At 56.7% G+C, this 25,932-nt stretch overlaps 1 protein-coding gene across 1 annotated transcript in view; it reads left to right on the top strand.

Annotated features, from left to right (window-relative positions):
* Nucleotides 1-24,081, top strand: part of XKR7 (XK related 7) — a 29,487-nt gene extending 5,406 nt beyond the window's left edge. The window contains exons 2-3 of the mRNA XM_054046095.1: nucleotides 21,782-21,981; nucleotides 22,565-24,081. Of these exons, the coding sequence (XP_053902070.1) occupies nucleotides 21,782-21,981; nucleotides 22,565-23,517 (1,153 nt within the window). The 3' untranslated portion in view covers nucleotides 23,518-24,081. The remainder of the gene's footprint in view (nucleotides 1-21,781; nucleotides 21,982-22,564) is intronic.
* The last annotated feature ends 1,851 nt before the right edge of the window (nucleotides 24,082-25,932 follow it).

The following is a 25,932-nucleotide window of genomic DNA, read 5'->3' as shown; positions in this document are numbered from 1 at the left end:
GAGTCAGTAATTGGAACAAGTTAAGGACAGAGCTGGCTGGCAAAGCTGAGGAGATGCTGGTATTGTTTTGGATTATTTATATCACTCTGAACAAGGTTAATAATGAGGGTCTTTAGCTGGCCACTTGCTGTGCGGCTTGTCTCGGGGTGAGCCTTGCAAATGAGAATGTGCATTTCAACAGGTTTATTGTGGAGGCGCGAGGTTTAACGTGACACGCAGCAGTTGAAGGGCTAACTGTGCTTGTGACAACAAACCAAACCTTTCAACACATTCTTCAGAGCAGAGCTGCTGTCCGAACTCTTTCTCTGAATTTTTACACCGGTGTTCCTTGGGTTGTTTTTAATATGAAGAAGGCAGTAATTAGCTCTAATAGCCTTCTCTGTAGATTTCTGCTTGATCATCAGTTTTTGAAAATTAAATGATTTCTTGTAATTGATTTCTTATTTCTCATGCAGCTGCCGCTGTGTTTGGTTCATACAAACCTAGCCATGCCCTGTCAGGGCAAGAGAGAATATTTTTCTGAGTTGAAACATAAACTGTATGATCAAATGCATAACAAATAAGAATCAGCATTTCATTCTCGCAAGCTGATGGGCGATGAAATCTTGTTTTAATGAGATCCATGGAACTGACAGAATGATGGGAGAATAATTGTGCCCCGCAATGAAAACAGAGGGCGGGGGAGGGAGGGAGGCAGGATCACTTGTTGAATCCTTGAAGAGTTGGAGATTGTATTAGCAGATGTGCATATTTTGTGCTGCCTTATCCCTCCCCTTTCCCTTTGTTCCAGTAATGAACTATGCACAGCAGCTGCTGGCTGGTGGAGGGGAAGGCACTGCCATAGGGTTTGTGTGCCTGTCGGGCCATTGTGCATTGCAGGCAGCAGGATCATTGCAATGACAAGCCCAATTAGTGAGTTTGATTACATCAAGAGGAGAAGGTCACTGGTGTCTGGGCTCCCTTGCACAGACCTGGGAGGGGGACTCCCTGTGGATCCAGACTGCCTATGCCCTGAGGACAAGGGGAGCAGAGAGCTCTGAAATGCTTCAGCTGAGTGGGCTTCTGGAAGCCTGTGGCTTGCATTGCTGCAGTTGTGGGCTGTGCTTTCGCTGCCTAGGGTGTAGCCCCACAGCTGGGGGCTTTGCTTTGTTCACCCCTCCTCCTAGTACTTGACAGCTACCTCTCCTCCCTGCTGGGATCCCCCGCCCCTGAGGGCTCAGCCCTCCATGGCCCCACAAAGGCAAGCACCCTAGTGCAAGGGATTATGAATGTACTATGTTTGTACAGCTCCTAGCACAGCGGGCCCTGGGCTCTGACTAACTGAGGCTGGTGGACACTACGGTAATCTCCCACCCCCTACCAGCTGCTCACACCTCTTGCCTATGCCCCTCTTGCCCCAAAGCACAAAGGACAAAGTACACGCTGGCCCAGCACTTGTCACTTCCCACAGGCCAGCTCTGAGGGCAGCCTCGGATGCTGAGCGTCTGTCTGTGTGTCCGTCCATCCCATCCGCTCCTCAGTGTGCAGGGGGGAGACTGGCAGCGGGGTGCCGTGCCGCACTGTGCAGACAAATGGGCATGTTCCTGCCCCAAAGAGATGAGTCTGTCTGGGGAGCACAGAGAACAAGTCTGCCCTGGATGGGTTATGACCTGCTAGGTCTTTTTCATCGCAAGCCTCTGTGATGCTGTGAGAGCTGGGGCTAATAAGGCCTGGTCTACACTACGCAGGTCGACATAAGTGTCCTTCCATCAACATACTTGTGCCCATGTCTACACCGTGTCACCAGCCATCCTAAGCTCTCCATTAGGGTCACGCAGCAAACCCACCTCCCCGACCAATGTGGAGCCCCAGCCAAACTGCTGAGGTCGTCGCAGTGCGAGTGTAGACACGGCTTGACCTGTGTCGACCTAGCAGTCCTCCAACAGCTGTCCCACAAAGCCCCATTCCCTGCATCAGTGACCGCTCTGGTCACAATTGTGAACTCCACTGCTCAGCGGTCACAGAAACTAGACGCCACCCCCCAGAACTCCACCAAGTATTTTTGAAATGCTGTTTCCTGATTGTCCAGCGTGACGAGCACACTTAGCAGCTCTCCCTGGCTGTGTGCCACTGTCCATGCCAGCTCTGCGCACCAGCCGCGCTCCTGCCTGGCCTAGACAGGAGGCATTGGATCTCCTGGCCCCAGGGTGGGGGAGAAGAGTCTGTGTGACGGACCAGCCGCAGAAACATGGACATCTATGAACAGATTGCACCAGCGCTGCAGGCAGAAGGGGTCCGACAAGGATCAGCAGCAGTGACACATGACAGCGAAGGAGCTGAGGCAGGCATACCACCGGGGCAGGGTGGCCAACCAGCAATCTGATGCTGAGCCTCAGACCTGCCACTTTTACAGACCAGCTGCAGGCCATACTTGGCAGAGACTCCACCAGCACCAGGCAGGCCATCGTGGATCCCTCTCAGGACCCTGAGACACAGACCCTGTCTGGACCAGCGAGGAGCAGGAGGGAGACGTGGCAGGCGGTCTAGCCATGCCACAAGCCAGGACCTGTTCGAGACTCCACCAGTCTCTAGCCAGTCCCGCCAGCCGAGCATGGATGAGACTGATGAAGGGGAAGGGACCAGGGTAAATGACTGCATACATTTTTCCTTACGGGGTTTAAATTTAAAGATGGCGCCTGGCCTGTTCCCAAGCTAACAAGACCCAGGAATCGACTTCTCCCGGTTTTATTCATGTGTGAGAAGAGACAGAAGCCCAACAAAGGGGGCAGAGCTGGCATGTGCTTTTCATTCCCCTGTGGGGTTAGGCTGCGGGGGCCATGTGGCGCGGTTTGTTTGTGCACATACGGCCCTTGTATCCGCCCGAGAGATCTCGATGAAACTTTCATGGAGATATTCTGCAATTCTGGAGATAGTTCCGAAGGTTTCTAGGGATGGCTGCCTTATTTCTTCCTCTGTGGTAGGCAGGGGCAGCAGGTTTGTATAATTTTTGGTGGTGCCCAGGTCCACACAACTGTCTAAGGCTCTGGGAGGGAGTTTGGGTGGGGGAGAGGGTTTGGGGTGCAGGCTGGGACAGGGGGTTGAGGTGCAGGAGGGGGTGCAGGAGAGGGTTTGGGGTGCAGGCTCCGGGAGGAAGTTTGGGTGTGGGCTCTGGGCTGGGACAGGGGGTTGAGGTGCAGGAGAGGGTTTTGGCTGCTGGGTGTGGGAGGGGATTTGGGTGCTGGGTGTGGGCTCTGGGCTGGGACAGGGGGTTGGGGTGCGGGAGAGGGTTTGGGGTGCTGGGTGTGGGAGGGGGTTTGGGTGCGGGAGAGGGTTTGGGGTGCTGGGTGCAGGAGGGGGTTTGGGTGCTGGGTGCGGGCTCTGGGCTGGGACAGGGGCTTGGGGTGCGGGAGAGGGTTTGGGGTGCTGGGTGTGGGAGGGGGTTTGGGTGCTGGGTGCGGGCTCTGGGCTGGGACAGGGGGTTGGGGTGCGGGAGAGGGTTTGGGGTGCTGGGTGCAGGAGGGGGTTTGGGTGCTGGGTGCGGGCTCTGGGCTGGGACAGGGGTTTGGGGTGCGGGAGAGGGTTTGGGGTGCTGGGTGTGGGAGGGGGTTTGGGTGCTGGGTGCGGGCTCTGGGCTGGGACAGGGGGTTGGGGTGTGGGAGAGGGTTTGGGGTGCTGGGTGCAGGAGGGGGTTTGGGTGCTGGGTGCGGGCTCTGGGCTGGGACGGGGGTTGGGGTGCGGGAGAGGGTTTGGGGTGCTGGGTGCAGGAGGGGGTTTGGGTGCTGGGTGCGGGCTCTGGGCTGGGACAGGGGGTTGGGGTGCGGGAGAGGGTTTGGGGTGCTGGGTGCAGGAGGGGGTTTGGGTGCTGGGTGCGGGCTCTGGGCTGGGACAGGGGATTGGGGTGTGGGAGCGCAGCTGCCCACTGCCCAGAGCAGGCAGAGACACTCGGGGGAGGTGCGCAGGGGCAGCAGGCCAGGCCAGGGGAGAGACCCAGCCCCGAACATTGGTGCAGCCGGGCCCCCAGGCCCTGAATTTGCTGGACCCCAGGCACCCTAGGCCCACATAACTCGCCGCCCCTGGCGGTAGGACCCTTTCCCATGCCGCTCTGCGGTGAGTTTGGCTAGCACGACTGCAGTAAATAGGCAGTGGCCTATGGGTCCGTCCAGCTTTGGGACACCAGTAGCAGTTGAGTTCTCTGGGCTTTTGTTACCCTTCAGAGTGAGATCTCAGCTAAAATCCCCACCGTCTGTGGAGAATAGTGCCAATATTCCGTGCCAGGGCCCTGTACCCATGGAATAGAGGCTGAAATTTGATTGTTTCATGCAACCAAAGTTCCTTTCCCCCACCCACAGCTGAAGTGGCGATCAGTAGCATGTCTAATTACAAGCTTGTCTGAGAATAAGGGAAGGAAGTTTTAAAACTTCTCTTTCCCTTTCTGTAGTGACTGTAAATCCCCGTGAGGCAGCTGTCAGTTTTTATCAGCTGCTGCAGGCTTGAGGGGTGCCCCCTCCACACCCGCAGAACGCCTGGCCCTGAAGAGGAGGCGCAAGAAGACAACCAAGGAGGATGTGTTCAGCGAGATCCTGCAAGCCAGGGCCACATCGGACCGCAAACAGACGTCACGGAGAAGGAAAGAGCAGACAGAAGAAAGGCCCAGGAATCCCAGCTGTGAAAGGAGATGCAGATGCACCGGGACATTAGAGGTCTTCTCAGGCAGCAAACTCAAATGCTGAAGACTCTGGCTGGCCTACAGGTCCAGCCGTCCCCGACTCCCTACCCTTTGCAGTCCTTAGAGAACTCCCTGGTAGCAGGTCCCTACACCCCCCGACATTCCATGTGGCATCACGGGTTGCATCTTAATTCTGACCACTGCACATGGTGGGACAGCAAGGAAAACCCCAGTGTCACATACACTGGCCTGTGGGAACCACGGCTGGCATATGCCTGGCCACAATGGACTACATGTGTGCATTGAAATGGACAGAAATGTTTGTTTGCTGCCTTTCCAAGTGTAAAGTTCCAGTCCATCAATTTACATGAGAGGTTTCTAGTGCATTTCCTGTGAGAGGTTTGGCTTTCTTTCTTTCTTTCTTTCTTTCTTTCTTTCTTTCTTTCTTTCTTTCTTTCTTTCTTTCTTTCTTTCTTACGTTTGGCCACTCAGTAAAGTTCCATTGTTGAAGAAAGTGATAGAGTCTACAGACTGGCACTAACCCAGGCCAAGGCAAGGGAGGCCCCGTCCCTGAGCAGCTGCAGGACATGCTCCAGGTGGAGGGACAGATTGAAAGGGCTCTGGCAGGCAAGGGGAAGGAGCTACCGGCTGCACCCTGAGGTGAGGCTGACGCCTGGAGCTGTGAGAAGAGTGACTACAGCTTTGTTAAGCCTACAATGGACACCGTGATCCAGATCCCCCCCCTCCCTTTGGGAGTTGGAAACTCACAAGAGCCTGTGAAGAATGGGACATTGTCCTACGGGCAGATGAAGTGGATACACCTAAATCTCTGTCCAGGCCCCAAATGGAGCCACAGCCTGATAGAAAGCGACCTGCGGGGAGTATAACTTGGGGGGTGGGGTGGGCAACAACTGGTCCAGACACTGTAGTGCCCCTCTAGGGCCCTGATTCAGGACCTGGTGAGGTGAGTTGGCCTGGGTCCCCCTACCTTGTTCCACTGCACATACTCTGTGACAGACCCCTCAGGGGAATGGAAGGGACAGTCAGGAGAGAATGAGGTACAACAACATACAACCCAGCCAGGACCCCTTCTAGAAGCATGAGGCCAAAATAATCTGTGGAGCCACTGCTTGACCAGTTGGCCAGCTGGCTATCAGACTGACACCCTCCCCAGAGACTAGAATTATCTTGATTCGTTCCCAGTCCATATTGCAGAATGCACGGCAGTATGCAAAGCACCCAGTGCCTGTAAATGTACAGCAAGCACCATGTGACAACTTGTATAAATGCACAACAAGAAGCACTGCACAGTTCCTGGCAGCACACGGAGCTCCAGCCCCAGACAACGCTCCAGCACAGAACATGACCGAGGCTGACAGTCCAAATGCTTCTTCAGAGCCTCCTGCACCCACATAGCCCATGTATAGCCCATATAGCTCGAGAGCCCTTGCAATGGCCCTTGCATGTGGCTGGTCAAAGTCAGCAGCCAACGGCGCAGCCCTCTGCCCAGACAGCGGCACGTTGCACACTGGATACCTCCTGTCACGGAGTCCCCAGGCGATGCTTTGGAACTGCTCCCCACAAAGCCAGTCAGGACTTTGGGGAGCCTCCTCTCCCCAGGGCAAGACGCTCACACGGCTTCACCTCCTGGGTCTCTCCTGGGAGCATTCAGCATATGCCCCTCCGTGTGCTTCCCACAGCGAGTCCGCCCAGGCAGGGTCCTGGGGAAGCCAAAGGGTCCTGCACCCCCACTTTGTAGCCAGGCGTGACTCTCAGCCAGCCAGTAAAACAGAGGTTTATTAGATGACAGGAACATGGTCTAAAACAGAGCTTGTAGGTCCAGCGAACGGGACCCCTCAGCCGGGTCCATTCTGGGGCCCAGCGAGGCAGACCCCCGTCTGCCCTCCCTTCCAGTCCCCAGCTAGCTCCAAACTCCAACCCCCATCCAGTCCCTCCTTCTCTGGCCTTTGTCTCTTTCCCAGGCCAGGAGGTCACCTGATCTGTTTGTCTCCAACACCTTCGGTGGGCACCTTTGCAGAGGAGGGGCCCAGGCCATCAGTTGCTAGGAGACAGAGTGTCGGGCATTTATGTACACTGGCCCTTTGCTCTGCAGCAATCGTACACCCTTATCCCACCACCTAGATACTTAAGAACTGCATAGGGGAAACTGAGGAAAACATTAAGAACAGTCCCACTTCGTCACATCTCCCCATGGGGCACTGCCCTGTCCCGGTGTGTATGTTCAGCGTGGACACACCCCAGCGATATCCAGACCGCGGCAGCTGTACATGGATGTAACTTGTGCCGACCAGAGTTTGGAGTGTAGACCTGCCTTAGAGAGCATTTCCGGCTCTCCTTGGTGTGCTAGGCACTCGGCCAGCACATGGGAAAGCACCAGTGCAAAGCCCGGAGTTACGTGTCTAACAGTGCCCCAGACTGCGTCACCTGCAAGGATTGAACCTGAGGCCTTTGTCTCTAAAAGCACGAGCCTGAACGCCTGGCCCCATTGCAGTCACTGGGAGTCTTGCCATTGATTGTAATAGGGTCAGTTGGCTTAAAGGCTGCAGCAGACCCCATCACCTCTGTACATGGTCTAGTCACTAGGCGTGACTAAGCGTATGGATTACGGTCAGCCCCCAGCGGCTCTGAGCCTGTCTGGCCTGCTCACCCGTAGGCCGGACATGCGGGTCAGTTGTTCAGTCCCAAACGGTATCAAGAAACTTGCTTTCTTGGCCATTTCTTTGGTGATAGAAGGCAAAGGGCCAGCCCCTCAGGCCCTGGTGGAACCACGGGAGGCCCTGAACGCAGCAGAACTGGGGCGGGGGGGATCTCCAGCACAGAGCTGTGTTCCAGGGGGTCTGCCCGTACCCGAGCAGGGAGCATGCCTGGGGGCATGGCAGTGGCAGAGCAGGGGAGGGGCAAGGACACCTGTTTTGTCCATCTCTGTATTTATACCATGTCCCTCACAAAGAGAGCTGAACTCCTGAGGAATGGCTGGTAGATCTGTGGATCTACTGGGAAACACTCCCACCTCCCCCTGGGGGAGAAGAGGAGGGAGGAATCACAAAGTACGAAGTGAGCCATTCCTCTAGGCCCCTCTTGTACGAGCCCCGTGACTCGTGACTCGGACAGATGCAGCTGCGGCCACAGGCGGTGTATGATTGATCCGTCCACGTTGGTCACACCATTCTTCTCCAAGCAGCCTCTGTTCTTAACAAGGTTGTGAGTGACGTGGACAATGGACGCAGAGGGGATTTCACGGCTGATCCAGAGAAGGAAGTACTCAGCTCCCGCCTGTCTTCTGGATTGCAGCATGGCGCGCTCTGCCCAGTGCTCGGTGAACGGGCTTTTAAAAGATTTATTTGGGACCCCAAACCTGATCCTGCTTTGGAGAAACGGGATCAAGTCACTGGCTCCTCCAGCCACACCATCCTTCCAGCCTTTGCCTCTGTCACCAGCGCTCGGAAGAACGCCGAAGCAGAACTCAACAAGCTGGATGCTGCTGGGGCTTGGGCTGGTTGTGCGACCTGAAAAGCCAAGGGCCTGAGTCTGATCTCGTGTCAGCTGCTTTTACGCCAGCGTGACTTCATTGCTCCCAGTGCAGTTACTCCTGATTTCCACCTGAGTGAGTGAGACTAGGGGCCAGGCCTGAGTCTTTGCAGGAGGCTGTGTTGCAGTTGTTCTGACTGAAGCTCGGGGGGGAGAGGAGCTGGCACAGGAAGCGGGAGCTGAGAAAGGTGCAGCCTGGTAGCCAGTGTTAACACTTGTCCTTTGCATTACAATGGGCTGGGGAGATTTGGAACAGATGGTGTCCAGCTCCTTGGCCTTGCCAGAGCCCAGTGCAGTGAGCTGAGCTCATGCCCTATCAGCACTCTCCTGCTCTGCCAGGTGCCCCAGGCTTTCCTTCCCACTCCTCACATCGCACAGGAGAGAGCTGGGCAAGGGGAGGCAAAAGACCAGTGGGGCTTCCCCGTGCTGAGCTTTCAAATCCTGAAACAGCAGATTGTGTAGCTGGCACTCGCAGAGAGAGAGAGGTGTGGGCTGAACCAGGAACTCCTGGCAGAGTCTCCCTCTGTGGCCTTGGGCAAGGTATAGCAGCGCTTTGTGCCTTAGTTTCCCCAGCTACCTTCCGGGGGCGTTAGGGTTTGTAAAGTGCTGTGAAGAGGAAAAACGCTAAACGCAGTTAATGGTGGGTTGAGTGTTATTTTATTTGTATTTTATGGTTAAAACCCCCCAGTTCTCCATCAGGACAGTCGGGTCAGGGATTTTCAGAAGCGTGCAGCAAACACATTCACACGTGGCTCGAAAATGGGCCCTTGCTTTTCCTGGAGGAAAAGGCACTGTTGTGGCTGGGGTGTTCAAATCCCCTTGGTGCTGTGAGCTGAACTTGGACTCCTGCACTAGAGAGGGGATCCCAGGGAATACAAGAGGACTTTGCCCTGTTTACTTCCTTGCCCAGACACACTGTGGGCCCTGAGATCCCAGGACTGGCACATGTGCTTAACTATAGCATGTGGTTAAGACTTTGCCAGTGTGGGGCCTGGTGGAGGAAGCATCTCCTGTCTGCGAGGGAGCAGTGAGTTGTGGGCGGCACAAAATGCTAGAATTAGCGGCTCCTTCAGTGCTGCATATCAAACCCTCCCTTTTACACTAATGCAAACAAACCAATTGGAGCCGGGGAGCCTGGCTGCAGGGTCCCAGGCCGGCTCACCGCAGTAATTGGCACATAATGAAACTGGAATTGAACTATTAAAATCACATTATTTGCTGACACTAATGTTTTGTTCCGTTGCCAATGCTCTGAAGGTCCTTTTGTGACTCTCAGCAGGAGAGACTCGTAACTATCTCACAAAGAGGGGGGGGGCTGGGAAATAAGAAAATTAGGCCATTAAAGCAACTCCTAAGGGCTCTATCCCGAGCCACCACTTGAGAATGAGACTGTGCCGGAAAAACGGCCTTTTGTCCTCGCGTTACAGCGAGAGGCTTCACTGACTGCGGGAGTCGCTGCTAAGAGCTTTTCTCCACCGGCCACGGGGCTGGGAGCTCGGAGTCCACCACGCTAGCGAGCGAGCGAGAGATTTTGGCATCTTTTCAGGACTTTCTGCAGGGCACTGCGTAACGGCCTATGTGTTGCACTGGGCGCTAACCCTTTCACGAAGGAGATGCCAGCCACTGGTGGAGACCAAGAATTGTTCATCTCCCCCTGCTGATGCTTAAGTTTTCCCTTCCGCACCTCAGGGCGTGATCCTGCCAGGTGCTGAATGTCCTGGGGGCCTCATGACTTCAGGGAGAGATGAGATCATTCAGCCCCACATGGGGACACAGCCCTCATGCCGAGCCTCTCTGATGGGACCCAGCCAGCCACTGCTACTCAGTTCCTGGCCCTCTGTGCCAGCTTTAACGTCCTGTCCCAGGGTAACTGGCCCCTTTAAGGGGACCTGGGGCTAGCCCCACCTGGGCCATAATTAATTAGCTGTTTCCCAGAGGGTGGGGCTAAAGGGGGTCAGCTGGTGCGTTAATAAACACTTGGCTCTTATAAAAGGACTGAGCGTGAGCCCAGGCTGGGGTGGAGCTACAGGAAGTGGGCAGCAGGCTGGCTCCTGTAAGAGGCCCTGAGCCAGGGCCCAGGAGAAGGTAATCCCGGGGAACCAGCCTGTAGACTGAGTGCTCGATAGCGGAGCGACGGAGAGACTGAGAGGTGGCCCAGAAAGGAGCTGGGAACAATGCCCAGAGGGTGGGCTGAAGAAAAGCCCGTGCAGGGCAGAAGAATGTTTTGTTTGTTGGGATGTTTTAGGTGGACTCCTGTTACCCTGGAAAGGGTTAACTTTGTTTTGTGACTTTGCTGGAGCGGCAAGCCGTGTGTCCAGCACTGACCTGGCTGTGTGGAGTTTCTTTATCAGGGCTGCTTAATAGGGAAACTGAGGCAGTGCTGCGGAGCCATCCCTGGTCGGGGCCTGGTGGCGCTTGGGAAGCAGCTGACCTTATGTCCATATTGCAGACTGGCATGCTGAGGCTGGCTTGGGAGGGGCCTGAGGAGGCTCCAGCAAGCACAGTCAAATGGAAGGAGGCAAATGCTGGCTGGGGCCAATGAAATCTTCATGGGGTAGCTGACCTGCAAGGATTGGGGCCATTCATGTGAAGCCCAAGACATGAGCCCATGATCTCAAGGCCAGAGAAGCGGGTCCTGCATCTCCTTACCTGCCTCCTCCTTTGCCTCGGCAGGGAGTCCTACTGCTTGCTTTTCAGCTCCTGCATCCACTCCACCCGCCTGCGGCCACTTGTCTCAGAGCCCAGCCTCCACGTGCCCCCTGCTGCCATGGGTGAGGCAGGCCCCTGTCTGGAGAGCCCGGCCACTCTCTCCCCATGTCTCCTTTCCCAGCCCTGGGCAAAGCCTCTCTCAGGTGAGAGCTGCGTGGGGCAGGCTCTTCTCTGCAGTAGCGTGAGAGGGCTGGGAAGACCCTGGGCTAAACCCCTCTCTGCTCTTCGGCTTTCATTCGCTCCCAGGAACTACCTGCTGCAGCCCCATCTCTCCAGGAGCCTCTGACTCGGGGGTGCTGTCGAGGAGCTAGTGAGCAGGGCTGGCAATGAGGACTCCAAGGGACCAGTTAATCCCAGCGAAGTCAGCAGGCAGTTTGTATCCTGCAGGGGGCTGGTCAGCCGCTGGGGTTCTTTGTGATCTTGGGCAAGGCCACCCCCTCTTTCTGGACCTCCATTTCCCCGCCTGTAAAATGGGGACAGTGATACTGGCTTTGTCGGGGTGTATTGAGCTCGGTTAATCTCTCAAGTGCTTGGAGATCCCCGGTTGGAAGGGGCTGGTGCAGAGCTGGTGGTGTGAATAGGCAGAATACTGCTGTCCGCTTTTTACTCCGGCAAAGCTCCCCTGACTGCGGCGAGAGTTGTGCCAAGTAAAAACTCGGTGAGGGGCTCAGGCTTGGGCTGGTTCTTACAAGCTGGTACTTGAGCTGGGGAAGTGGAGCAGATACTCGGCTATGTTCCTTCACCAGGTGCACACGTGCTCTCCCGCGTATCACGCGGGATCTCACTAGCAGCTCCCATTGCTTAATACGTGACTGGGAGGCGCTCGGCTGAGCACGGTGTAAGAACCTATACAGAGCCGAGTTACTTGGCAGCCCCTGGGTTTCCCTGGCACAGAGCAGTCCCAGAGAGCAGGGACACCTGAGGGGTCAGGGTGGGGACGACGACTCCTGACTTTGTGAGCTCCCTCCTGTGGCTTGCCAAGCGCAGCACTAGCTCTGCTGTGTAAACCCCCCCCCAGTCGCTTTCCTGGCGCCCAAAGGGGCTGATCTCTGGGGGAGAGCTGGGGAGCAGCCACAAGGACTCGCTGGGGTAGCCTGCGGGTCTTCCCTGAGAAATCCCCATGTGAATCCTCACTCCAGCGAGATAGGGCCCCTGACGCCCCAGGTTGATGTTCCTAGCAGGCAGTGTCGGGATGGGGGGAGGCGGGTCTGTCCCTGCCCCTGGCCTCCGGACCCTGAGAGTATAAGGGGTGGGGTAGCCTCCAGTGGCCGTGGCGGGTTGGGGTTCTGCTGCAAGGCCCCCCTCCCCTTGATGTGGCCTCTGGCTTCGCTGCTTGGTGTGGGGGAGCTGCCGCCCAGTCGCTTTTCAGCGAATTCGCCCAGGCCCAGGGCCGGAAGCAGGGCGGTGCTCAGTGACGGCCAGGAATGGAGATCCTGGGGCGAGGTGCACAGGTTCCTGGTCTAGCTACTGACGCAGCTTCCACGAGCCTGCCTGTACATTGAAAGCCGGCGGGGCACGAGGCTGGGCGGGCACAGGGGTGGCTTGCTGGGGGGCAGAGTTTCTCCTCGCAGGGCTAAGGCTCTCCTGTCTTCCCGGCCCTTCCCTGTCCTTCCCACAGTGATTGATGAAGGTTTCTGCCATTAAGAGCCATTGCCAGGGTCCTGGCCCTTCTGAGTGGCTGGAAAATTGTCAAGAGCCCAGTAAATCCCCCTCCCTGCTGAACGTTGAAAGCGCAGGATTAACCATCACTGTCACATGTCAGTGTCCTTGGTAACGCAGCCAGCCAGGGAGCTGTCAGCTCCGTGGCAGCAGAAGGGCTCCTCTCTGTCTGCGCTGATACACCCCAGCCCTGCCGCTCCACCGCCCAGCCCAGCCTTGCCCCACTCTGCCCTCTCCCCTCCCGGGCCCTCGGCTGCCTGGCTCACTCCCGCTGTTCTGCCTCCCCTCCGTTTTTCATTCATCTCCCTGGTGTCTGCTGTCCCACAGACCGGACACCCCTTTCCAGTGCCCCAGCTGCCGGGGGGCTTCACCCACCACTGAGGGGATTTCCAGCCGGGCTCCAGCTCTGCAGGGCCCCCGGCTTTTATGGGGCTCTGGCGTTGCTGGGCAGGTGTCTCTGCAAGCCGCGGAGGCGCTGCGTAGTTGGGGCACGTATTCCTTCCAGGGCATTGGCAGGGGAGGGTGGGCAGGTTTGGGAAGCAGGGCTCTGGCGCGGCAAGGCAGTCAGCTGGCGGTGCTCGGGCACTACGGGATGGGGCTCCCTAGGGCAGTGCAGCATTCCGTCGCACCGGCATCCCCGGCGGAGCTCGGGCACTGCCAAATGCCTCTGAGTAACAGGGCGCTGGCACAGGGCAAGGCCTCCATCCCTTGCCGGCTCTGGATTTACTCCCACGCGGCCAGGCCCGCATACACAGGGCCCAGTGCTCTGGGGTTCTCTGGGGCAGCCCCGCTGATTTCTGACCCCGTCTCTCCATGCTAGGCCCAGCTGCCACACCCTCTCTCTGGCTCATTATCCATCTCTCCTTTGTCTCTAGGGGTGCCTCTCCCTCCTCTGCAGCTCCCTCACTCAAGGGCCCAGCCTGCCCTGCCCACGCTCCCCTCCACAGTACCCCACCTTGCTGCTCTTCTCCTGTCAAACCAATTGTCACTTTTCACCTGCTCTGGAACCTTCAGGCTCCAAGGGTCCATCTGGAAACCTCTCTCCCTGCTAGTCAGAGCATCCTTCAGGGCCAGGGGTTTCCATTGCCAGTGTGTGCAAGAGGCAAAGGAAAGTCTCCACAGGAGGGTGAAGGAGCCATTGCTCTGGTTCTGCCATCCAGCTCCTCCCCCGTGCCCAGAGAAGCAGCCGCGAGGGTGGCCCAGTGGCTGGGTCAGTCACGGCCTGCAGCATCCAGCTCGGCGAGTGGTGCATGTTTCACTGGAACCAGTTTGGTGCAGTTTGTTTGCCAAGGCAGGCTCGGCTATTGGGCTGCAGCGAGAGAGACACAGAAAGATCCAAGATCGCTGGCAGCTTCCCCCTGCCCACCCATCCCTACCTGAGCACCGGGGCCACCGGCTCTCCCGCATCTTCCCACCCTCTGGGATAAATTCATTTGACTGCTTCAGTATAAAAATGACTCCCCCCATTAGAGCTCTTGCCTGAGCAAAAAGCAGCTGCTATTCCCAGGGCAGGATCAAATATCTTCCGCCTGCCCCTGGCTTCCTGCTCCTACTCCCAGTTCCTGGTGGAGGTCGGAGAATGAGCTCTATTTCAGGTCCCAGCGGCCCTGCCCTGGCCCCCCAGACGCCAGCTGCTCCATGCTCTCATCCCCTCGCTGCATCTTGCACTTCCCCCTCTTCCTCCTCCTTCACAAAGCCCTGCTGCCGTGCTGTGCTCTGGGAGCAGTGAGTCTCTGCAGATCGCTGCGTGCCTGATGGGCTGCATGAAGTGTGGGGGTCCCTGTGGCGCCCCAGGCCTCGCCTGAGGGGCACTCTAGAAGAGGGCTGGTTCTGTGGGTCCTGCAGCTTTCAGGGGGCCGTTAACCTCTCCTAGGGTCGGGAGAGGGTGTGGCAGCAGCTCCGGCTGGAGGTGACACAGGGTGGAGCTCTGTCCGGGCCGCAGGGTGAGGTGGACTGTGTGGGTCTGGGCCGGGGAGAGCCGCCTGAGGGAGCACTACCTGGCAGTGATGCCTTTCTCTTGGCGCACTCTGAACAGTGTGTTTCTCCATAAGCCCGTGACTGAGAAACCACGGGGCCAAGTCCAGGGCTGGTGTCATCAGGCAAAACACCACTGAAACCAATGGCGAGGCACCTGTTTGCACCAGGCTGGAATTTGGCCCAATAAGAGGAACAATTCCCCTCTGGGGGTGTGCAGAGGGTGTGTACGCGCCTGTGCCCATTGCACAATGATGGGAATTGCTCCACTGCTCCCTCTTGTCTTGCACGCCTGTCCTAGCTGCAGCGTCTCCTTCTGCCCCGTGGGGCGATGCTGTCCTGCAGAACGGGGCTTGGTCTCAGCCTGACACAGACATTGCTTGGATCCCTGCATTCTGCAGGGTCTAGATACCCCCCACCCTGCTGCACCTGCTGCTGGCCACCTGCCACTGCTGGATGCCCCTCAGCCTGTCCCGGGTACAACCCTAACCCTAGTTACTCCTAGCACATCAGTGAGCACTAGCTGGCTCTGGCTGGTAAACAGACCCTGCCTTGTTCACTCCTGGTTGCCCACTGGCCCAGAGTCACCCCCACCCCCACTCCCACAGGCTCCCGGTTATGGGCTCCCTCTCTTTGTGCCCCCTGAGCAGAGCTGGGTGAAACATTTTTGGCACATAGGAAATTTGCTGAGAAATGCATTTTTCAGGATCCCGACACTGTCCATGAATTCAGAGCGAATTCAGCAAATGCCTTTGGCTGACAACAAAAACATCAAAAATCTGGAAGCATTTTGCTGTGGAAAAAAATTTGAAATGAACCATTTTGAAAATGTCTGGTTTGATTTGACATTTGAACATAAGAACAGCCAGACTGGACCAGACGAAAGGTCCATCTAGCCCAGTGTCCTGTCTTCCAACAGTGGCCAATGCCGGGTGCCCCAGAGGGAAGGAACAGAACAGGGAATCATCAAGTGATCCATCCCCTGTCGCCCATTCCCAGCTTCTGGCAAACAGAGGCTAGGGGCGTATGTAATTGGAAATATTTCATGTTGACCCGCATGTATTTTCTTCTGTATTTTATTCCACCAAGAAACCGAAAAGTCAGTTTGGCTTGAAACAAACCAATTTTCCCGTCAGCCACCAAACTGACAAATCAGGTATTTTTTCAGCTCTGCTCCTAGGCACTGGTTTCTCAGTTCTGGCCCAGCATTATCTTCCCTCACTGGGAATTATAGCAGGGCTATGGAAATAGAAACTTTGATATCTGAGAGCTTCCTCGCAGCCAGGGCCTCCAAAAGAATCCAAGCAGAAAGCCAACCCCACACCCCAGTGCAGACGCCTGGGTCACTCCATAGCAGACTTCTGGCTTTGCAAAGTTGATCTTTCCAAGAGCAGAACTTTCTAGCACTGGTGCCCCATCCTTTTGAGAGCATTCATGGGGCAGTTCACCCCCTCTGGTCCCACAGCCTCCCGTAGCCCAACCTGAGTAAAGAGGGCTCCTAGGACAAGGCTATTACGGAAAAGGACTCCAGACCCATCCTCTGCCAGCCTTCCCCTGCCCAGGATTTCTGCTGCAACACGTTCTTCCTTTCTTTCTCTGCTTGAAGATCACTGGGGCTTTGCACAGGCTGGGAGGTAGCCCAGTTGGGAACACCAGCCCCTGTTGCTTGACATCCACAGGGCCTTGCTTGGAGCTGCATTATTCAGGGGAAATCCTGCGTTATTCAGAGACTCCCGCTGCAAGTCCCCTGGGGCTCGGTGAGACCATCCTTCCCTTCCCTTCTCCACGCACTGAAATCTTCCAAGAGATCTGCTCCGTATGTGTTGGGCCAACGCTTCCTGCACTAAGAACGGGGAGGAGGCGAGCACTGAGCCAGGAGGAACTCTCGGCTGGAACAGATGGCAACTGCAGCTGAGCGCTCGCAAGGGCAGCGTGTTGGGGGGCTTTGCTCCTTTGGAAAGACGTAGGATGTTGAAGGTGCTAGCGGAATGTAACTTGTCTGTTCACTGGCTAAATACGGCCCTGTCTCCGCTCAGCCTTTTCTCACGCCCCACAGCAAGGAGCCCGTTTCCCAGTGATAGTCACTAAGGAGCATTGACTTATTGCAGCTGAGAAAATGAACTTTGCTCAGGCTTGCCTGAGGCAGCTGGCACATCCCTGGCTGCCCCACAGGGGGATGCCAGGCCTTGGTGTCGTCCAGCAGCCAGAGCGGGGCCAGCCCCACCTCCTTGGAGCTGATGTATGGGCTTAAAGTGCTGGGATAAGGCTTTCTGCTGGCACTCACCAGCTAATGGAGTCGACTGACAGCATTTTATGGATCTGATGCAAAGGCCATCAGTTTGCGTGACAGTTTTACTAGGTCGGGAGGGAGCTTTATAGTCCAACTTCCTTTTGCTTAATCTTTCTGTTTTCCCAGTCATTTGTCTCTCGCCTTCCGACACCTACGTGAGGTGGTTTCAGTAGCAGAGCAGCGTGGAGCACAGGCCAGCAAACAGCCCCTCAGCCCTGCTCCACCACTGGGGCTCAGCCATGCCCTCCAGGGCGCCCTTTCCCCAGGGTCCAGCTCCCCACCTGGCACCGTTCTCCTCCTTCCCGGAGCGAGAGAGGAACTGAATGTCTAGTGAATAATTCAGAGGATGTAACTGACTGTGAGCACTGGAGCTGTTTGTCCCAAGCCCGGGTGAGAACCACAGGCAGCAGGGGAGAGCCTCTGGTTGTGAATACCTGGGTAAGGCAGGAGCTCCAGCACTGATTGGCTGTGAATCAAGCTGCATTGCAGCTCCCGGCTCTTGTGGTCAGTTTTCCTTGGGCACCTGTGAATGTGGGGTAACGAACAGCAGGGGTGAGACCATGAGATGACAGGGCACTGCTGTAGGGAACCTCAGATCTCTGGGGACCTTATGGCCTGGGTCAGGCAGGACACTCTGTAGGGAATCATAGGATCAGAGAAGATTAGGGTTGGAAGAGACCTCAGGAGGTATCTAGTCCAACCTCCTACTCAAAGCAGGACCAATCCCCAACTAAATCATCCCAGTAAGGGCTTTGTCAAGCCTGACCTTAAAAACCTCTAAGGATGGAGATTCCACCACCTCCCTAGGAAACCCATTCCAGTGCTTCACCACCCTCCTAGTGACATAGTGTTTCCTAATATCCAACCTAAACCTCCCCCACTGCAACTTGAGACCATTACTCCTTGTTCTGTCATCTGCCACCACTGAGAACAGCCGAGCTCCATCCTCTTTGGAACGCCCCTCCCCCCCCGCCCTTTCAGGTAGTTGAAGGCTGCTTTCAAATCCCCCCTCACTCTTCTCTTCTGCAGACTAAATAACCCCAGTTCCCTTAGCCTCTCCTCGTAAGTCATGTGCCCAGCCCCCTAATCATTTTCGTTGCCCTCTGATGGACAATCTCCAATTTGTCCACATCCTTTCTGTAGTGGGGGCTCCAAAACTGGAAGCAATACTCCAAATGTGGCCTCACCAGGGCCGAGTAGAGAGAATAATCACTTCCCTCGATCTGCTGGCAATGCTCCTACTAATACAGCCCAATATGCCGTTGGCCTTCTTGGCAACAAGGGCACACTGCTGACTCATATCCAGCTTCTTGTCCACTGTAATTCCAGGTCCTTTTCTGCAGAACTGCTGCTTAGCCAGTCGGTCCCCAGCCTGTAGCGGTTCATGGGATTCTTCCGTCCTAAGTGCAGGACTCTGCACTTGTCCTTGTTGAACCTCATCAGATTTCTTTTGGCCCAATCCTCTAATTTGTCTAGGTCACTCTGGACTCTATCCCTACCCTCCAGCATATTTACCTCTCCCCCCAGCTTAGTATCATCCGCGAACTTGCTGAGGGAGCAATTCATCCCATCATCCAGATCATTAATGAAGATGTTGAACAAAACCAGCCCCAGGACCGACCCTTGGGGCACTCCGCTTGATACCGGCTGCCAACTAGACATCGAGCCAGTGATCACTACGTGTTGAGCCTGACAATCTAGTCAGCTTTCTATCTACATTATAGTCCATTCATCCAGCCCATACTTCTGTAACTTGCTGTCAAGAATACCGTGGGAGACCGTATCAAAAGCTTTGCTAAAGTCAAGGTATATCATTGACTGTTCCTGATCACCACCTTCTCCTCCAAGTACTTCAAAATGGATTCTTTGAGGACCTGTGTCACAGAGTCCCCGGGCGATGCTCTGGAATTGCTCCCTACAAAGCCAGTCAGGACTCTGGTGAAGTCTCCTCTCTGTGAGCAGACTGTCTTCAGGGCAAGAAGCTCACACGGCTTCACCTTCCTGGGTCTGACCTTGGCGCATTCAGCATCCTCTGCCCCTCTGTGCGCTTCCCACAGCGAGTCCGCCCAGGTGGGGTCCTGGGAAAGCCAGAGAGCCCTGCACCCCCACTTCACAGTCAGACGTGACTCTCAGCCAGCCAGTAAAACAGAGGTTTATTAGATGACAGGAACACGGTCTAAAACAGAGCTTGTAGGTACAGAGAACAGGACCCCTCAGCCAGGTCTATTTTGGGGGGCAGTGAGCCAGACTCCCATGTCTGCACTCACTCCATGTCCCCAGCCAGCCCCAAACTAAAACTCTCCAGCCCCTCCTCCTCTGGGCTTTGTCCCTTTCCCAGGCCAGGGGGTCACCTGATTCCTTTGTTCTCCAACACCTTTAGCTATCCCCTTGCAGGGGGGAAGGGCCCCGGCCATTAGTTGCCAGGAGCCAGTGTGTCGGCCATTTATGCACACTGGCCTTTATCCCACCAGCTAGAGACTTAAGAAATGCATAGGGGAAACTGAGGCACCCCTACAGTATTCAGAGGAAACATTAAGAACAGTCCCACTTCGTCACAACCTGCTCCATGATTTTTCCAGGGACAAAGGTGAGGCTGACTGGTCTGTAGTTCCCTGGATTCTCCTTCTTCCCTTTTTAAAGATGGGCACTACATTAGCCTTTTTCCAAGCGTTGGGGACCTCCCCCAGTTGCCACGAGTTTTCAAAGATCATGGTCAAAAGGCTCTGCAATTACATCAGCCAACTCCCTCGGCTGCATTGCATCCGGCCCCACGGACTTGTGCATGTCTAAATAGTCCTTAACCTGTTCTTTCACCAGTGAGGGCTCCTCACCTCCGCCCCATACTGTGCTGCCCAGTGCAGCAGTCTGGGAGCTGACCTTGTCTGTGAAGTCCAAGGCAAAAAAAGCATCGAGTACATTAGCTTTTTCCACATCCTCTGGCACTAGGTTGCCTCCCCCATTCAGTAAGGGTTCTACACTTTCCCTGACCACCTTCTTGTTGCTAACATACCTGTAGAAACCCTTCTTGTTACCCTTCACATCCCTTGCTAGCTGCAACTCCAGTTGTGTTTTGGCCTTCCTGATGACACCCCTGCATGCTCGAGCAATATTTTTATACCCCTCCCTAGTCATCTGTCCAAGTTTCAACTTCTTGCAAACTTCCTTTTTGTGTCTAAACTCACACTGCTGGAGCCATTGCTCACTGACATGCACGGCTGGGGTAATTCCTACAGACTAGTCACCCCGCATAAGGCCTGGGGTCATGGCTATAAAACAGAAGGGAACTTACAGCTTGAACCTTGCTCGCTCTAAGGCTCTGTCTACACCAGGGGTGGCCAACCGGTGGCTCCAGAGCTACATGCGACTCATGGGGGTGTACTTGAGGGCCCGGCTCGCTTTGCTGCTGCTGCTCTTGGAGATGGCGAGATCAAAGCCAGGTTGGGGGTGTGTACACGTGCCGCGTCACACCTCAGATTGGCATGTAGACAGGATTCCTGTGGCCCAGGGCTGCATAGGAGCTGCCAGCTTCATTTGAGCAGAGGGCAGAGTAAAAGGAATCCGCACAAATGCCTTTTCCTCGGCCTCTGGCAATGGCTCACCGCAGACCCAGCGCAGCTGGTCAGTCCTGGGCTTGTTGCTGGGGCGGGGGAAGGGAGTCCGTTTGCAAAGTAAAAGACGGCCTGTTTGTAAATCACAAGCCTGTATCCACACACACTGGCTACCATATGGCAGGCACAAGCCTGTATCCACACACACACCTCCGCTGACCCCACACTAGCTACCATATGGCAGGCACAAGCCATGGCCCGAGCCAGGGACGGCTCCGTCATCAAAACCCTGTGAGTTTCCTGCATACGGCTCCCCAGGTCTCAGTCAGAGCAGCTGTTCCCTTTATCCTGTCGGATCAGCATGGCAGGGGAAGAGGCGCAGGCGGCAGGCGGGTTGGGGGGGGGATAGATATCTGCTTCTGAAAGCCACGGTGCGGCGTTCTCCCTCTGAGATCACTGCGGTCAAACTGCACCCCCCGGGTCAGTGTGCAACCCAGCGAGAGACCAGGAGGGGAGAGTGGCTGGGATCCCAGTGAAATAGACCAGAGAGGCGAAAGGTATGGGGCTAGCCCAAGGAAAGACACTGGGACTCAGGATACAAAGAGGCCAGGCTGTGTGGCATGAGCAATCGGGGGAGGCGCAGTCTACCCAGACTCCGTACCCACTGACGCCCTGCATAGCCCACTCAGGGGCAGCTGCGTAAGCCCAATTCCTGCCCCTGCCCAGCGCGCCCAGTCTCAACTTGATCCCTGTGAGGGTGGGTTTGGGTTATTGCTGATTGGCAGTCGGGCTGACCAGTCCTCTGCCTCTCCCCCTCCACCCCTAGGCAGCCACAAATGCCTCCTGCACAGGGCTCTGTTTCCTGGCACACAACACGGGATCCCTGCGTGGACCCCCGGCATCCTCCTACCCCACAAGGCACCAACCTGGCTGCCTTTGGGGCCCTGTGCACCCAGGGGGAGGAGCTCAGCACTTGCCCCACGGCCAGTAACCCCTATTAACATGCAGAGCAGGAGGGGGAGACTCAGGCAGGCAGAGCACAGGAAAGCATCTGCAAGTGGACTGGCTTGTCCTGTCCCGCGGCTCCTGGCCCAGCGAGAAGGGTAGGAGGATACTCCGCTCCCCCATCCCGCTTTCCTGTGGCCAGCGATGAACGTGCTCCGGAGGAGTCTGAAAATGCTGGGAAGGATCCTTGAGTCTCCCCAACGTCAGAGCTTTACCCTGGCCCCCCAATGCAGGACTCTGCTGCCTTGCGCTTCTCCCCCGGTCCAGCCACTACCTGCCTAGACTGCCTGGCTGGGCCGGGCAGCAATGCTGCATGCCAGTCTCTGACGTGAAGGGGTCGAGCGAGTGGGGAGCAGGGGCTCGCTCAGGTCTCACCCACTGTCTCCTCTGCCTTCTGCACAGGTACCTCCGGACCCTGTACCTCGGTCTCCAGAGCCGCTGGCAGTCAGAGCACAGGCAGCGCCACTTCTTCTGGAGGATGATGTTTGAGAGCGCGGACATCAGCATGCTGCGGCTGCTGGAGACCTTCCTGAAGAGCGCCCCCCAGCTGGTGCTGCAGCTGAGCATCATGGTGCAGCAGAACAACATCGAGCCTCTGCAGGGTAAGGGACGCCCCTCACCTACCCAGCCCCACCCCCAGCCCTGCATCTGCCTTCCTGCCCCTCTCGTCACCTGGCACTGCAGGGGACAGCCCACGAAATTAAAAGGTGGCAAATCCAAAACTGAGAGACAGAGTTTCTCACACCATGGGGGAAGAGACTGTGGAACTCCCTGCCACAGGGAGTTGTTGAGGCCAAGAATTTAGCAAGAGTCGAAAAGGGATCGGACACTTGTACGGATAACACAAACAACCAGAGCTGTCACTAGTTAATGATTGAATTCTGGAAGGGACATCAAACCTCCTGCTTCGGAGCTGAAGCCAGTGTCTCTCTAACTGAGGGACCGGGAGGAGACCTAATGTGGTGGCAGATTATCCCATATCTGCTCCTGCGGATTCTTACCCCTTCCCCTGCAGCATGTGATGTTGGGCCCTGGCACAGACAGGACACTGGGCAAGAGGGAGCTGGGATCTGATGTTCCATCTTCTGTCTTCCCTCCCTCTTCCTCCCATCTCTTACCATCCCCTCCCGCTGTTCCTCTCTTCCTCCTCCCTCCAACTCCCTGACTCCTTCTGTGTCTCCACAGGTCTCTCAGCCTCGGCCTCCCTGGTGTCCCTGGCGTGGATGATCGCCTCCTACCAGAAGGTGCTGCGGGACTCGCGGGAGGACAAGATGCCCATGTCCTACAAGGGGGCAGTGGTGCAGATCCTCTGGCATCTGTTCACCATCGCTGCCCGCGCCATTGCCTTCGCCCTCTTTGCCTCCGTGTTCCAGCTTTACTTTGGCATCTTCATCGTCACGCATTGGTGCATCATGACCTTCTGGATCATCCAAGGGGAGACGGACTTCTGCATGTCCAAGTGGGAGGAGATCATCTACAACATGGTGGTGGGCATCATCTACATCTTCTGCTGGTTCAACGTGAAGGAGGGCCGGAGCCGCTGCCGCATGGCCATCTACTACACCATCACGCTGGCAGAGAACGCGGCCCTCACCGGGCTCTGGTACATGTACTACGACCGCCAGGCCACCTCAGACTTCGACGCCTTAATCATCGTCTGTGTGGTCTCCTCCAGCTTCGCCCTGGGCATCTTTTTCATGTTCATCTACTACTGCCTCTTGCACCCCAATGGGCCAGTGTTTGGCCCCCAGACCACAGGCTGCATTTTCAAAAAGGCGCCGGCCGCCTGCGTGGGGCCCCCAGAGGACGTTATCACCAGCCCCCCGCGCTCCCTGCCACGGACTACAGGGGGGGAGAGGGAAGGGGTGCCAGGGGACAGGGACAGCTGCGTGCCTGTTTTTCAGGTCAGGCCAAGCGTCCCCCCGACCCCTGTTGCCCGTGCCCCCCGGACAGAAGGGCCCGTCATCCGAATAGATCTGCCCAGGAAGAAGTACCCGGCCTGGGATGCCCATTTTATTGACAGGCGGCTCCGTAAGACGATCCTAGCGCTGGAGTATTCTTCTCCGGCTACCCCGCGCCTGCAGTACCGCAGCATGGGGGCCTCGCAGGAGGTGCTGGAATATGAGACCACGGTGTAGGCCACCACGGGAGCCATGTAACTGCCTAGCATGCCCCCCTGCCGTGGGGCTGACACGATGGTGCATTTCCAGAGCCCAAGGGGGTCGCTGGTCGGAGCCCACTGGCCGCCAGCCCACGCCTGGCCTTCCGCTGCGCTGGAGAGTGGCTGTTCAGTATCTTCTTAGCATTTTGCCTTTTGTGTTCCTTAGCACTGATGGCCCCCCACCTCCCTGCTCTACCCCCCCATCCCAGAGGGGTTGGCGAGGTCAGCTGGTGCTACCCCCACACTCTGCCTTGACGAGCTCTCCCTCTAGCGATGCCATGGCAAAGTTTTCTTCCCCGGGCCCCAGCTGCATCCAGGCCGCCTCCCTGGCAACCCCACAGACAGGCCCAGAGGAGTCCATCCTCCCCTCCAGGCAGGCGGCTTTGTTGGTGCTGAAATACCTCACCCGTACCTGAGCTCAAACAGCCTGGAGCTGCCCCACGGTGTGGCCGCTAGCCACCAGCAAAGGGGCAGGGTACCTGGTGCAGGGGGGTTTGCACAGAGCCCGGCTGGAGAGGGTGGTGAGCAGCTTCCCTGTGGGTGTGAGGACTTGCCGGAGCTGGGGAGCAGGGTGCGTGAGGGGCCGTGGAGTGGCGGGGTGGGGGGAGGAATCGGGGCAGGCAGAGTACCCTGGGTACAGAAATGCACCGCAAATCCCCGCTGCTTTGGGCATGGGGGGGCCTGGGAATTGGGGCTGAGGCGTGCAGAGCTCTGGGGGAAAGGTGGGACCCTGGTTGCTGGAACACACGCTGGGTGCTGGGGCGTGCCGAAGGTGCTGGGGTAAGGTGGAGCGTGGCAGTTGATCAACAGGCAAGATCACAGGCACAATCCTTTATCATTTGTGTATAAAGTCTGTTCCCGCAATTCCCCGGGCCTTGAAATTGGGGAATGGCCTTGGGCCCCCTCCCCCTCGCTCCTCCCACACACACCCTGAGACCCCTGCCACAGCTGTGCCAGTCCCTGGGGGCAGATGCACTTCGGCCTCTAAGTAAAGGGGCCATAGGAAGGTTAATAATCGCAGCGTCCCATGGGGTGAGCGTGGCGGAGGATTCTCCCTAGAGTGTTGGGGTCACGATGGAGAGAGCCCGTGGGATCCCAAGAAGCACGTCGGCCAAGCTGGGCTGGCAGGAGCTGGAGACAACAGGGAGAAAGCTGGAGCAGAATGGGGTGTTTGCTTGAGGCCAGGCCAAGCCAGGGCCAACAGCCCTAGCAGGATCAACGTCAGATTCGTACCAGTGCCAATGGCCAAACTCCCTGGGTCTTCCGTGGGAGCGGCTGAGGGCAGTGTCGTCACGATGCAAGAGCCCCAGGGCTGCAGCCATGCCAGGCACCATCACACACCCAGCGTTTGCCACTCTGCAGTGCTGGCCGTGCCATTCCAGCTCCTGTGCAAGGGACGCAGCGGGGCCAGGCTTGATTCTGGGGCCTTGGGTGGTAAATGCTGCGTCTGCAGGGACTGGGTGGGCCCTGTTGGTGCAGGGATGCAGTGTCCCGTCACAGCTCTGCAGGCATGGTACTGAGAGCTGAACTGGTTCCCTGCACCCAGGCCAGAGGCTGGGGGCAGTGATCTCTCACTGGGGTGGCTGTTTCAGTTTTTTTTGTGAACCGGCTGGTGCGTGGGGAGGGGCTTTATCACCAGCATGCCATGAAATGAACAAAGGCTCCCGCACTGTTCAGGCCAGGCCAGCAGACAGGACAAACCCCCTGTTTGCAGATCCATGGCCCAGATACCGCCACCACTGAAGGACAATGATCCCAACAAGGCCTTTTCAAGCCAGACTTGTACGGCTTTGCAGTGGGTTGTGGCAGGTCTGCCACTGGAGACTGGGGGTGTTTTGGTTGCTTCTTCATACATCTTCCTGCTTGTGTGTTTCCACATCTGGAAAACCTGCAGGCTTTTAAATGATTGCAGGGGAGGGTGGGGGAGAGGGGTGTCTTTTACCATGAAGATTAATAGGTCACAAAGAAAGCCGTGTGCACACACCCCTCCCCCTGCAGAGGGCCAGCCCCACCTCTATTCTGACCTGACTTCATTGCACACACAGGTCTGAGGGAGGGCAGTGTGAGGCCTGGGCATGCATAGATGCACACCTGGATCTCAAGAGATGAATTTAAAAAACCTGTTAAGTGCGCAGGTGCTCCCTGATTCCTGCACTTGTGTGCGCAAACCGGTTCATTGCATGTGCAAAAGGCTGATTAGTCGCATTTACTGATTGGCCTGGGCAGATGCATTAATCAAGAGCAGAAATTAGGTGCCCCTTTGTCACCTGCAATGAAGAGCTGACGCTTGCTGAATCCCTGGCCCACACAGTGCCACCTCACTGATCCCAAATGCCCTTCAGTCTCCCACACAGAGCTCCAGGTCCTACTCCGAGCCCCATGATTCCAAGGG

This window comes from Malaclemys terrapin, chromosome 12 (genome assembly GCF_027887155.1).
Source record: "Malaclemys terrapin pileata isolate rMalTer1 chromosome 12, rMalTer1.hap1, whole genome shotgun sequence".
In the NCBI taxonomy this organism is placed as follows: Eukaryota; Metazoa; Chordata; order Testudines; family Emydidae; genus Malaclemys; species Malaclemys terrapin.
The sequence above is the reverse complement of the archived record's forward strand: the minus strand, read 5'-3'. Positions and strand labels throughout refer to the sequence as shown.